This window comes from Balaenoptera ricei, chromosome 3 (genome assembly GCF_028023285.1).
Source record: "Balaenoptera ricei isolate mBalRic1 chromosome 3, mBalRic1.hap2, whole genome shotgun sequence".
Taxonomy (NCBI): Eukaryota; Metazoa; Chordata; class Mammalia; order Artiodactyla; family Balaenopteridae; genus Balaenoptera; species Balaenoptera ricei.
Window position 1 is genome coordinate 98,985,153 of NC_082641.1, and position 14,972 is coordinate 99,000,124.

Consider the following 14,972-nt stretch of genomic DNA (forward strand, 5'->3'; position numbering starts at 1 on the left):
AAAATGAGTGCTCTGTATCCCAAACTTGGGTGTCTTTAAATTGCAAAGCCTTTTAGTAATTGGATTTTGTTTCTGAAACTTTTAAAAGGATTGTTGATCATATATTGGGTAACTAGTTATGTCTTTTGGTAATAACCTCTTCTTTTTTTTCATTTGCTTTTCAGTCTACTCTTATTCTGGGGAGGAACTTATATGTTATAATCAGTTCTCCATCTTTGTTGTTGGCGCTGGAGGCTTTGGTGGAAAACGGACGTCAGACAAAGCTAAGGTAGGCTATGACTTCATAAGTGAGATACATGTGTCGTTAAGGATCCTTATCTGTATTTTGAACTTACCATACGTGTAATTTCATAGAGTAGGATTTCAGTAATCCACGCTTCTTTGAATCAGAATGTGTTCCTTGGATTTGAAATGCTGTTTATATTTGTATATTTTAATATATAACATATGTTATATATAGAAAAGTCTGGCTGACGTAAGTGTAATGTAGCTGAGGTAACTATGGGAATATCTTTACTTTCTTATGCAAACTTTGCCTGCATCCAAAACTCTTTAGAAAAACCTAACACATACAAGTGATCCTTGTATAAATGCAAATCATCATTCATTAAATGACTTGAGCATTTCTCTTGTATAAAACAATTCTAGTTACTCTTTAGTTCTCAAATTCTATCCAAAGACATGTTTTTTTTCCTAAAAGTATTTTGTAAATTGGATTTTACATCAATTTAACTTAGCTTTTACCTCTGCCCTCAGTTCCCAGAATAGGGCTGCACTGTCTTCCTAGGAGGAGCAGCTCACTCATTTTTCCTATTACCCCCACCCCGGCTCCCCGGCCCCAGCTTGTGTTGCAGAAGCTCAATTCCAGGTAAAAGTGGCTGAGAGTTACGGGGCTGTCTTCCTCCACCCTGCCCCCACTTGTAGGGTGGAGACTGTGTTCCACTGTGGCAGGCTGAGAACACTAGGGCCCTGATAACTCTTGCCCAGGCTGCTCATAGCGTGGGGGTCCCCTGCTGCTAGAGGCAAGCTGAGAAGACCAGAAGCTCCAACCTCTGCCTAGGACTCTTCTTGTAAAGTGAGGATGTCACTTGGAGAGAAGTGGGCCACTATCCTTGCCCTCATGTCCGTGGCAGTGGTGCAGAGGTTTTGCCTGGGGGGCAAGGCAGGCTGTAATGATAGAGAGCTCTGAAGCCCTTCCCATGGAAACTGACTCATTTTGGTACCAAGTATTTGGAAGCTCAAAAGTAAGGATGGTTTCAAAAACAAGGTTACTTTAGTGGTAATCAAGAGGAGGCTGGTAGCTCCATGAAAGCAGTAAACTAAACTAGTCCAACTAGAAGTTTGCCAGAGAGAACCATGGAAAGAGACAGCTAAGAAGAGTCGTCATGGGATCATAACAAACCTCAAAGACTGGCCTCAAAGACTACACCTCCAAAAAGGCCTGACTTTAATTGGATCAGACTGTGGAACAATTTATGCCCCAGGGCACTGTTGAAAATAATAGAGCAGTCAGTCATCTGGCAATTTGTGAAGCCGAGCAGCTGGACAGACAGTTTAACAGAGAGATCAGGGAGAGACAGTCACAGAGAGCCCTGCTAAAACCACTGTCATCCCAGGCTGACTGTGCCTGCCCAAGGCTGTACCCTCTGAGGAGCAACATCAGAGTCTGCACACTGTGGGGGAAATACACTTAACTAAAATCGTCTAGCCAAGTCACTAAACAAATGAAAAAGTTAACAATAACAACAAGCCCTGGAAGGGGAAGGGGGTCTCAGTATCCAGAGTTGCTGCAATATATTATCTAAAGTATCCAGTTATCAACAAAAAATTACAAGATCGGAAAGAAATAAAAGAGTATGACCCATAGATAGGAAAAAACAAAACACAACAGAACAGGCAACAGAGATTGCTTTTGAGACGACTTAATAGGAAAAGACTTCAAAGCATTTATTGTAAATATAGTCAAAGAACTAAAGGAAACCATGCTTAAAGAAGTAAAGTGTGTAAAGAAGTAAAGTATGAGGACAATGTCTCATCAAATAGAGAAACATTGGGGAATTCCCCGGTGGTCCAGTGGTTAGCATTCCGCACTTCCACTGCAGGGAGCATGGGTTCAGTCCCGTCGGGGAACTAAGATCCTGCAAGCTGTGTGGTGTGGCTCAAAAAAAAAAAAAAAAAAGAGAAAGAAATCAATAAATAGAAATTATATAAAAAAAGAACCAAATAGAAGTAGTTCTGGAACGGAAAGTACAATAACTGAAATGAAGAATTTACTAGAGGGTCTCAACAGTAGATTTGAAGTGGCAGAATTAAAATCAGAAAGCTTGAAGATCGATCAATCTATCTATGTCTGAAGAACAGAAAGAAAAAAGGTGAAGAAAAAGAATGAAGAGGCTCAGAGAAATGTGAAATACCATTAAGTACACCAGCTTTTACGTAATGGGCATACCAGAAAGAGAGGAGAGAGAAAGAAGCAGAAAAAATAATTGAAGGAACAATGGCATTGATGAAAAACGTTGATCTACACATCCAAGAAGCTCAACTGCTCCAATTAGGATATAAATGCAAAGAGGAAGATCTAGACAGACGTTTCTCCAAAGAAGACATACAGATGGCCAAAAAGCACATGAAAACATGCTCAACATCACTAATTATTAGAGAAATGCAAATCAAAACTATGAGTTATCACCTCACACTGGTTAGAATGGCCATCATCAAAAAATCTACAAAAGTAAATGCTGGAGAGGGTGTGGAGAAAAGGGAACCCTTTTGCACTGTTGGTGGGAATGTAAATTGTTACAGCCACTACGGAGAACAGTATGGAGGTTCCTTAAGAAATGAAAAATAGAGTTAGCATATGATCCAGCAATCCCACTACTGGGCATACATCTGGAGAAAACCATGCACCCCAATGTTCATAGCAGCACTGTTCACAATAGCAAGGACATGGAGGCAACCTAAATGTCCATCAGCAGAGGAATGGGGGCTTCCCTGGTGGTGCAGTGGTTAAGAATCTGCCTGCCAATTCAGGGGACACAGGTTCAAGTCCCAGTCCGGGAAGATCCCACATGCCGTGGAGCAGCTAAGCCCGTGCGGCACAACTACTGAGTCTGTGCTGTAGCACCCACGAGCCGCAACTAGTGAGCCCGCGTGCTGCAACTACTGAAGCCTGTGCGCCTAGAGCCTGTGCTCCGCAACAAGAAAAGACACCGCAAGGAGAAGCCTGCGCACTGCAATGAAGAGAGCCCCCACTCACTGCAACTAGAGAAAGCCCGCACACAGCAACAAAGATCCAACACAGCCAAAAAAAATAAATAAATTTATTAAAAAAAAAAAGATTTATGCACTTAAAAAAAAAAAGGAATGGATAAAGACGATGTGGTACATATATATACAATGGAATATTACTCAGCCATAAAGAAGAATGAAATAATGCCATTTGCAGGAGCATGGATGGACCTAGAGACTGCCATACTGAGTGAAATAAGTCAGATACAGACAAATATCATATGATATCACTTATATGCAGAATCTGAAAAAAAAACATACAAATGAACTTCTTTACAAAACAGAAATAGAGTCACAGATGTAGAAAACAAACTTATAGTTACCAGGGGGGAAATGGTGGGGGAGTGATAATTTGGGAGATTGGGATTGACATATACATACTACTATATATAAAATAGATAACTAATAAGGACTTAACTGTATAGCACAGGGAACTCTACTCAATACTCTGTAAGGACCTATATGGGAAAAGAATCTAAAAAAGAGTGGAGCTATAGATACAGATATAGATATATATATGTATAACTGATTCACTTTGCTGTACACCTGAAATTAACACAACATTGTAAATCAACTATACTCCAATAAAAATTAAAAAGAAAATAAATGCAAAGAGATCCACACCCTTAGTAAAGTGCATTTAAAGATTAAATCAATATAGATGTGAATTGTTTGTCTAATTCTTACAGTTATTGTCATCTTTTGCATTGGGAAAAGAGTCTTTACCTTTTTCTCCTTTGTGGCCTAGAGAATGGATCTGGTTATATAATTCCTTTCGTTAAACAAGGTCATTTCAGGGAAATCATAATGTAGATGAAGCTAGCAGTTATGAAATTTTAAATGTCATTATGTGCTGAAAATAAAATATTAAAATAAACTTTTTATCCAGCTTGCAGATTTTGTTACAGTCAGCCCTCCATATCTGTGGGTTCTGTATCCACAGGTTTGACATCTGCAGATTGAACCAACCGTGGATCAAAAATATTCAGAAAAAAAAAATTCCAGAAAGTTCCCAAACTATTTACACAGCATTTACATTGTATTAGGTATTATAAGTGTATGGGAGGATGTGCATAGATTATATGCAAATACTACACCGTTTTATATAAGGGATTTGAGCATCTGCAGATCTTGGTATCCATGAAGGGGTCCTGGAACCAATCACCCTTGGAAACTGAGGGATGACTGTATATTGAAACGTGGTTGTTCATCAAATATCAGTTTGGGTAAAGAGAATAACAATTATTTTGTTATAATTTAACGTGTAATGTTTTTTGATCTCAGGTAGCTGTAGCCATACCTAATAGACCTCCTGATGCTGTACTTACAGATACCACCTCACTTAATCAGGTAAGAATGTATTTTTGAAAAGTGATAAAGCCACCTGACTTCTGACACTTTTTGATTTATAACTCTGATACCCTGTAATTTTGTGAGTCCAAAAGTAGTGGCTGTGTTCTTCTACGTAATAAAAATAACGGCATATTTCTGTAGTTGAAATTCGTTCTTTCTGAATTTTTACTTAGCAGTTTTTTTCTCCACTAGGTATCAAAAGAAAATGTAAAATGGCTTTTCATTAGTCAATTGAAAAAGCATCATGCTTTGTTGGCAATGGATTGCTTGCCTTAAGGAGACTGCCTAGCTTAGTAGTGAAGAATTTCATTAAAGCCTTAGAGAGCAGGATAAAATAAAAGGCAAATTTCAGTTATCCTTTCTTCTATTGGAAAAGAAAACTGAGCTACATTGCTTCGAGAGAGATTATTTTATGCTAACTTTAGTGGACAGGTACAATAAAGCATCTGAGAAGGAGTAGATGATTTAATCTCATTTGTTTGGCATAAATAATATGTTTTCTGATGGAGGAGTTAAAATGCCCTGTCAGTTAACAAATTCTGTAAGCATGCAAAGATTTATCTAAGAAGCAAAAGGTGACCATAAAGATGAGAAAAGCAACTTTGTTTTTGAGAGACCTGAAGATTCTTCCCTAAGATGGCCAGAATACTAACCATGCAAATACAGAACAGAATATGTAAAGCTCTGAAGTTATGCTGTGAATAAGCAGGTGATGACAGCACATTATTTGTAAAATTCACTTATTTTTTGATACTAATTTTGATATACTTGATATGAGAACTTCTGTAGGATTTATGTGTGCTGGCAAATAGGAATATAATTTCATGAGCCAGAAAGAATTAAGTTTGGAACATATTAATTGTATTTTTTTATACACTATATAATTGGGTGATAGAACAATACTTTCTACCTCAGATTAGTTTTTGCCTTTAATTGTTCTTCCCATCCCTATTTCTTATCAGTTTCTTAAGAGAGCACTCATATTTATGTTTAATTAAAGCTTCATAGTGAAATTAATTTTATTAGCACACTAAAGAACAGAAGACTTCATGGTTTCATGGTTCAGAAAACCCAGAAATGCTCCATTATTATTCTTGTGTTACTGAAATAATAAAATGTATCTGCTGTAGATAAGAAAAGCTGAATAGTTTCCATGGCTTGAATTTCTTTATACAGTAAGCAGAAAGATTTTCTTTTTTTCTTTTTTCAGATGAATAGAACTTTTTGTTAGCTTTTAGCAGACTTGAGTATTTTGCTGTGTGACAAAGGACAGTTTATAAGTTAACAAATCTTTTTTGTATAAATAATGGGCACCCATCATTTGACAGAGGTTCCTGACCATTTGTATCATATGGTCACTCGAGAATATGATAAAAACTACCGACTGTTTCTTCAAAAACATTTTGCATAAAACTTTGCATAAATTTCAGGGGATTTGTGGGCTGTTTTAAATTGGATCTGTGCTATAGGAGATACAAATCAAGTAGAAGAAGTGTGATCTATTGACAAGGAACTGAAAGGACACTTAGATATAAGGCGTAGATGTCTTAATTTCTAGGGCACCTATTCTAAGCAACGAATGATTAAATACAAGGCTTTGAATTATAGAGTAAGTGCTGTAGACATTCTGAGATGGGCTACTCATTAGAGAATGACATACAGAAGAGTTTGGTAGGAAAGATGGGACTTCTAAACTAAAATGGTGTATAGATCTTCTCTCTTGCCAGGGATATAAGGCTTGCAGTATGGCCTGGAAGGGGATAAGAACTTAGTAATGATAGCAGAAAAGAGCATGATGTATGTACAAGGAGTAAGAATTAGAGCATTCACACCGGAGAGTGGTGGGAGATGATTGTGGACGAACAGACCTTTAAGGAGAAGTGGAAATGGAACAGATTATGTTGTTATAGCATAAACTTTGTGCCAGGTATTTAAATTAAATAAGTAACTTTTCAATCAGTAGGGAAACTGGCAACCATAGCTCTACCAATATCACTTCTGGAATATTTTGTTTTTCATGTCTTTAGGAGAATTTCTTCATCTTCAAACTGGTATGATATTACAAGTATACTTCATGGTTTTTCATAATTAATAAAGAGAAAATTCTTCCCCAATAATCTAGAAAGACCAAAGAATAAATAGGTAACAGGTGTCAGGCTTTGTATTTGAGGAGAATGAAAACAAGTATCTTTAGTTTCCCTAGATACATATCTCATACTACTTATTCTAACAATTAGGACCTTAGCTACCATCATTGTTAAATAAAGTTAATCTTTGGAATATTGGTTATACTATCCATTAAAATATAATTCTTTATTATATATTACCATGTGTATTATAAGTATTTTTTTTTTAAATTTTTTTAAATTTTATTTGTTTATTTATTTATGGCTGTGTTGGGTCTTCGTTTCTGCGCGAGGGCTCTCTCCAGTTGCGGCAAGTGGGGGCCACTCTTCATCGCGGTGCGTGGGCCTCTCGCTATCGCGGCCTCTCTTGTCGCGGAGCACAGGCTCCAGACGCGCAGGCTCAGCAATTGTGGCTCACGGGCCTATTTGCTCTGCGGCATGTGGGATCTTCCCAGACCAAGACTCGAACCCGTGTCCCCCGCATTGGCAGGCAGATTCTCAACCACTGCGCCACCAGGGAAGCCCCTATAAGTACTTTTAAAATTTTGTTTTGAAACAATGATTTATTATTTTGCATGACTCTGGGTTGCCTGGGCAGTCCTTGTGCTACAAATGGTGTTGGCTATCACTCATGTAAGCTGTTCTCAGATGGCGGCTGGGTGGGGCAGGAAAGTCCAGGATGGCTCTTTCACAAGTGCAGGGTCTTAGTGCTCCCTGTTGGCTGGCGTGCCTCTAATCTCCACCTGGCTTCTTCTCCGTGTGGTGTCTCATCTTCCAGGGCCTTTCTCTGTGGCCCTCAAGGGGATTTCTATTTCAATTTCTGGAGCTGTTTCCTGTGTAGCTTCCTCCTTTTCAGTACGTCTGCATTCCAGCTGCCCATTCTCCCAGAACTCTGATCTTTATCTCTTTAACTCTTTGAGACTGTTTTGCTATGTTTCGGTTTCCCTTTTTGCACTGCAGTCTAGAAAGTGCTGTCAGGCAGAGCGCTGTGGCCATTGTAGAGTCCATCTTGTTTCTTTTCTATCAAGAATCATAATCCTGTCCTGCCTACTGTCCAATGTCTAAGAACAGTATCTCCCTCGCCCACTTAAAAAAATTTTTTTTTTCCTAATTGTTTACAGTGGAAGAGTAAGTTCATTCCACTTATTCCATCTAGGCCGGAAGTGGAAGTCCCATACCTTTTTATATGCCCATAGTGCCCAATTTTCTCATTTATTACTATTTGTTTTTTCAGTTTTTATTGCTGTGCTTTGTTTCCTACTTGTTTCTAACAATTAAAGAGCCTATTTTATTTTCTTGTTTCTCTTTCCCTTACAGTTCCCATTTTGGGGAATGCATTAATTTTACTTTTTCAGAACAATTTAACATTTATATATTATTCTTCCCTCTTCCCCACCTCTGTTTTAGTCTTAGATTTGCAATCGAATATATATCAATCCTTTTGCCAAAGGTTCTCCCATATCTCCTGGTTGGATAAAGCTCCTCCTGTGGTAGGTTCCCCAAGAAGGCCTCGTGTATAGTATTCCTTTGGTTCCTATGTATTTATTTATTTATTAAATAAATTTATTTATTTATTTTTGGCTGCATTGGGTTGTCGTCGGTGCGCGCGGGCTTTCTCTAGTTGCAGCAATCGGGGGCTACTCTTCGTTGTGGTGCGCGGGCTTCTCGTGGTGGTTTCTCTTTGTTTCGGAGCACGGGCTCTAGGCGTGCAGGCTTCAGTAGTTGTGGCACATGGGCTCAGTAGTTGTGGCTCACAGGCTCTAGAGCACAGGCTCAGTAGTTGTGGTGCATGGGCTTAGTTGCTCTGCGGCATGTGGGGTCTTCCTGGACCAGGGCTTGAACCCATGTCCCCTGCACTGGCAGGCGGATTCTTAACCACTGCGCCACCAGGGAAGTCCGGATCCTATGTATTTAAAACTATTTTTCTATACCCTGGATACTCAAAGGACAGCTTGGCTGGATATGAAATCTTGAGTTTCTTAAAATGGTGTTCCATTGTTGCCTGGCTTTCTATATTGCTGTTTAGAAGTCTGATGCCAGTCATTATCTTCCTTTAAGTTACTTGATCTTTATCCTCGAGGGCTTTAGGATTTTTTTTTCCTTCATCTTTAAAAATCTAATAGTTTTACTGGGATAAGTCTCAGTGTTGCTCATTCCAGGTCAGTTTTCCCATGTACCTGGTGGGCCTTTTTAATATGTGTGTTCAGATCTTTTATTTTCAAAAAGTTTTCTAGGGTTATAATTTTAAATATTAGTTCTTATTCGTTGTTTTATTTTTATTTCTTCAGGTACTCTTTATGTACATTGGATCTTTTTCTATCTTTCTTCCAACCATTTTCTGTCCTTTTTTAGTTCTTTATTAATCTCATTTCCATTCTCTTGGTTTTTTTCTTCTTTTTCTTCTATGCCCCTTATTAAAATTTTGTTTGAATATGTTCTCCTTTGGGAACATTATAATTTAGTTTTCAATTTCTGGTATGATTTTGATTTTTCTTTTATTTCTTTCCCAAGTTTAATCATCTCTTACTTCATTTCTTCATGTTTGTTGTCCATTTATATTTTTGGTTTTTGAATTTCAGATTCAAGATGTTTATTTCCTATCCCCAAATGCTTGAGTATTGTGTTATAGTTTTCTTCTGTTTGCTAGTTGTTTTGTTTGGGAAAATTTTATTTATTATAATGTTTTGGTTCTTATTTTCTTTTTTAGTCTTATTGTAGCTTTGTACAGGTGAAGATTACTTACCTATATGCATTTTGTAGGTAAAGTTAGTAGTTTGGGACAGTTTACAAGGTTCTTTCTTAAAGAAATTCAAGATTGTCATCTGTCAGTATAGCAAAGTGCCTTTTCTTTAATGGATGGCTTTTTGGAGTAGGGCATAATGGGGAAGTGTTTTATTAAATTTTTTTTTAGTTCTCTTTATCCTGCAGGATCATAAATTTCCCCTCTTGCTTCTCTTTCTTCACCATTCGTCTGCGAAGGAGACATCTTTGTTTTATCCTCTTCTTCCTCAGAAGTATTGCCTTTCTAGGACTGCCATTTGGAGGCCCGTGCACTTTTAATTCTTTTCTCAGTAGTCAGTATTCTAATCTTCCAGGATTCTTCTCAGTATTTTTGTCCTCGAGGTGGACTCTCTGTGTCTTGAAGTGATTTTTCTTTGTTTCCTTTTTTCTCTTCCATGAGCTTCTGCTATACTCCCCCTCCCCACCCCTGCCACTCTCTCTAGCAGTTTTGAGAGGGTGCTCAGAAGACAGTGCTGCTGGATATAGGTGTTTTTTTTCCTACTTATAGGAATTTGAAGTTTGTGGTTTTTCTCTTCTAGTTACACTGTAGGCCTGGGATCTGTGTAGTTTTACTTGTTTTTCTTGTCGATCTGTTTGCTTTTTTAGGGGATGTGAGGATTTGGGAAGAACTAATTCCTGACCCTTTTTATTTACCATTTGGTTTAACTTAATGTACACTTTTAAAAAAAAATTTTACTTATTTATTTGGCTGCATTGGGTCTTAGTTGTGGCACGCAGGGTCTTCATTGCAGCATTCGGAATCTTTCACTGAGGCACGTGGGCCCGCTAGTTGTGGCGCGCAGGCTCCAGAGTGTGTGGGTTCAGTAGTTATGGCACGTGGGCTCTCTAGTTGTGGTGCGCGGGCTCTAGAGGGTGTGCGCTCAGTAGTTGTGGCGCAAGGGCCTAGTTGCTCCTTGGCATGTGGGGTATTAGTTCCCTGACCAGGGATCAAACCCATGTCTCCTGCGCTGGAAGGTAGATTCTTAACCACTGGACGACTAGGGAAGTCCCTAATGGTACACTTTAAATAAATAAAACTAAGAACTAATTTACTCATATATGGAAGATCCTCCCATTTACATTTAATACTCAAGTAAGACAATATAGAGCTATTTTTCTTAGTTTGTATGTGTGAATTTTAGTGATTTTTACATCTAGGCAGAAATGAAACAAAACAAAACATGAAGCTTTTTGCTTTTCTTCTGAAATATGAAAGTCCTTCAAGATATTCAGAAAATAAACCTTGATAGTGTTCTTTATTGTTTGGAGAATGGTCATTTTGCATTATGACTGAATTTAGTCAAACATCCAATCAGTTGACTTTAGTCATTTCTCATCATAGATCTTTTATGTCTTTGCTAATTCTGCCTTTTGTTGGAAGCAATGCTGTCATTGAAATAATATGAAAATTTTCATATTCCTTTAATATGATTTCTTTAGAAAAGTTGTTTCTTTTCATTTATAGGAATGATATCTGTGGGGTAAGAACACTGACACTAATCTTAAAAGCTTGATTGTCTTATACTGTTGCTGAAATCTTTTAAATAATCATAATAGTTCACATTTATTGAGGTATTAATATTTATCAAGGATAATGCTCTGTAAGAGTTTGATTAGCCTCTCAGTTTTTTAAATGAGAAGGTTGAGGCTAGGGTGATAAAGAAAATTGCCCACTAATGGCAGAGCTGGATTTGAACCTAGGTCTGTCTGGTGCCAAAGCCCATGATCTATTATGTGTTTGACACCTTCCTCTTTGGGCCCTGAAATTCGTCATTCTTTTACCATTTGTATGCAACATGATGATGTATATTTGCCTAGTGTTTTATTTTTTTTAAAGTGCTTTCTAAAATTTATCATTTAATCTTCTACCATCTTATACAGAATCTTAAGTCACATCTATTTGATAATTGTTGATTTGATTTAATTATTTTTAGAAGCCATATAAAGGGAAAAAATACTGAGTCATTAAAAAAGTGAATAATTTAGAAAACTATCATATAGAGTGATGGGAAAGAGAAAGAGCTTATTAAAATTGTACAAAACATTAAAAAGTAAACAACATTTTCCTATGAATTATAGGAGATGTTATTTTCTGTAAATAAAATTTGTTAAAAAAGAATAATCAATAATTAAAAACAACAAAAACTCATTAAGAAAGTCAGGTATGCTGACTTGGCTAGTCTCTACACAACATTTTAATAGTCTTGGAAAGCTTAACCTAGCAATTGATAAGAGAGGAGTCTAGAGGCAGACCCAAAGTTAATACACAGATACATTAAATACTTACTGTTAGCTCTTTTGTGAATTTCTTCCCTTCAGTACTGAAAAGTACTCTCTCATTTGACCAATGCACAATTTAAATGCTGGGAAGTATGGTGACTTTTTTCCTATTGTTATCTATATCTTTCTGCTAATTCTGCCTTATCTAAGTACAGAAGTGATGTGAAGATCTGGAGTAAGCAGGAATATAATCTTAATGGCAAGTTATTAGTCTGTTTTTTTGCAGGATGAGCTGATCTCAGGATTTAGTATACCCAGTAAAATGAAGGTTTGTGAGAAGTGTGTGATGTTTATATGTCTAGTATTGGGTTACAGGCTTCAATTTAAAACACCCCATTAAGAAAGTTGGCATAAATTTTGCTTGGTTAGAAGAGGCTATAAACAGTTACACCTTATCTTCATTGTGTTTTTTTAAAAAATGTTTATTTCTTTTATTTTTCAAAAATCATTAATTAATTTTTGGCTGCATTGGGTCTTCGTTGTTGCGCGCGGGCTTCCTCTAGTTGTGGCGAGCGGGGGCTACTCTTCATTGTGGTGCACTGGCTTCTCATTGTGGTGGCTTCCCTTTGTTGTGGAGCGCGGGCTCTAGGGCATGCGGGCTTCAGTAGTTGGGGTGCTTGGGCTTCAGTAGTTGCGGCTCACGGGCTCTAGAGTGCAGGCTCAGTAGTTGTGGCGCACAGGCTTAGTTGCTCTGAGGCATGTGGGATCTTCCTGGACCAGGGATCAAACCTGTGTCCCCTGCATTGACAGGCGGATTCTTAACCAGTGCGCCACTAGGGAAGCCCTTCATTGTGTTTTAATGAGAGTAGATTGATGGATTCCTTTTTGTGAATTTCTCCTTAGGCAGTGGTAACCAGTGTTGTTCCCAGATGTAGTTCTTGGTTCCCCTTCCTATTATTTGACAGTCCTCACCCCTTCTGATCTCAGTGGCAGGTGTTACAAAAAGCATTGGATTTACACTTAATCTTTTTTTGTTAGAAATAGTTATTTTTTAATCAAAGCTACTATTAGGTACATTATAATGCATTTCTTATGCAATAACCAGCCATATTTCCTGTTTTTCTTTTAATGTACTCTAAGAAGGCACTGGGTGCTAGTTTCTTTTATAATTCTTTCTCCACAGGCTGCTTTGTACCGCCTAAGTGGAGACTGGAATCCCTTACACATTGATCCTGACTTTGCTAACTTAGCAGGTGAGTTGCTAATAATGTGAGCCAATGAAAATATTAGCTCAGTTATCTAAATAATACTTAAAGACGTTGCTACTTATGACTGGAAGTTTGAGTAACATTTAAAAAATAGCCCTCTCCTAATATGTTTATGCAAAGGACATGGAAAGGTGGGAAGTAGTGTTCAGAAAATGGTGTACGTGAAATTCAGATTATGGTGGAAGGTAGCTCCTGCTAGTGCAAGGTCTAGGATAGGACCATGGGGATGGGTATCTGAGTTATCATGAAGGTCAAGGCCATTGGAGGGGAGAGCAAAGAACTGGAAGGTTGAAGAAGGATCATCTACATACGTGGATATTGAAATCACTGTGGATGATTTCATGGTTACAACCAAAGCTAAACAAAATAATTATTTGTGTCCCCAGATCTCTGACATTCCTTTTTTTTTTTTTTTCTTTTTTTGTTTATTTCATAATTTTTTTCCCAGGAAGTATTATTTATAAAATATTTTCCATGTTTCTTAACACATTATTGACTGGAGACGTATTAATGCCATAGGCATTTAGTTTCTGCAAAAATCCCCCCAGTCAATAAGGTGTTAAAATAGATGGTATGATTCAGGCTAATGCAGTTTAAAAATGTATTTTTGAAGTCCTGAATGAACTGTTCTTGGTTTTTAAACATGAAATGTGCCTTTATCTAACTAAATTCTCTCTCTCATTTTTAGGTTTTGACAAGCCCATATTACATGGATTATGTACATTTGGATTTTCTGCCAGGCATGTTTTACAGCAGTTTGCAGATAATGACGTGTCAAGATTCAAAGCAATTAAGGTATGTGTAAATTATTAATAATTTAACTACTTGTTCCTTTTTAGTTTTAGAGGAGTCTTAGTGACTTCATTTAAAAATAGGTACTATACTGAAGTTATTATTTTTATTATTTCATTGACTTGGCAATCAGCAAGTTTTCTTTTTGTAGCTATAAATGCCTCTATTACACATGCATCATGAAGGATATTATATACAGTTATACTTTTAACAGATTGATTTGATTGTTTTATAAATTAATTAGGAGCATACATATATCAGCATATATGCCTTAACAAACTCGAGATTTACCTTTAAAAATTTATTTATTCATGTTTTACTGTTTTATAATTTGCCTTAATTTAATTGAAAATGTTAAGTGGCTGCATTTGAACTCTAATAAACATGCACCTATATCAGTATGTTGGCTGCATATTGATTTTAGTTTTACACTTTTTTTTTTTGTGGTCACTATAAATTTATTTATTTTTTGGCTGTATTGAGTCTTCCTTGCTGCGCGCAGGCTTTCTCTAGTTGTGGTGTGCGGGCTTCTCATTACGGTGGCTTCTCTTGCTGCGGAGCACAGGCTCTAGGAGTGCGGGCTTCAGTAGTTATAGCACGCGGGCTCAGTAGTTATGGCTCGTGGGCTCTAGAGCACAGGCTCAGTAGTTGTGGCACACGGGCTTAGTTGCTCTGCAGCATGTGGGATCTTCCTGGACCAGGGCTTGAATCCGTGTTCCCTGCATTGGCAGGCAGATTCTTAACCACTGCACCACCAGGGAAGCCCTAGTTTTGCACTTTTAAGTTGGCTTCAAGTTTTCATCCATTATAAATTGCAAAGAAAACTGACTCTGCACAGTTTTGCATAAATCGAAAGACATACACTTAAAACAAAACAAAACAAAACTTTAAGGCAGTGTCAAATAGCTCCAAAAGCTTTTATCAGTTTGTGCTCCATGCAGCAGTGGAAATTTATTTTCTGATGTCTTGCCTTTGATAACACTGATTATTCTCATTATTATAACTATTTTATAGTTATTATTATAATTATTTAAAAAATCAGCCAGTAATATGTACACAGAGCAAATAAAATAGTATAGAAAATTAGGAAATAAAAAATGTAATTATTCTGTCCTATACAACAACCCCAGGTCTTATTCCTCAG

At 37.3% G+C, this 14,972-nt stretch overlaps 1 protein-coding gene across 1 annotated transcript in view; it reads left to right on the forward strand.

The window, feature by feature from the left end:
• The window catches only part of HSD17B4 (hydroxysteroid 17-beta dehydrogenase 4), a 90,016-nt gene that overhangs the window by 49,275 nt on the left and 25,769 nt on the right, over nucleotides 1–14,972 (forward strand). Inside the window, exons 16-19 of the mRNA XM_059916933.1 lie at nucleotides 165–268; nucleotides 4,573–4,638; nucleotides 12,952–13,021; nucleotides 13,725–13,831. Of these exons, the coding sequence (XP_059772916.1) occupies nucleotides 165–268; nucleotides 4,573–4,638; nucleotides 12,952–13,021; nucleotides 13,725–13,831 (347 nt within the window). The remainder of the gene's footprint in view (nucleotides 1–164; nucleotides 269–4,572; nucleotides 4,639–12,951; nucleotides 13,022–13,724; nucleotides 13,832–14,972) is intronic.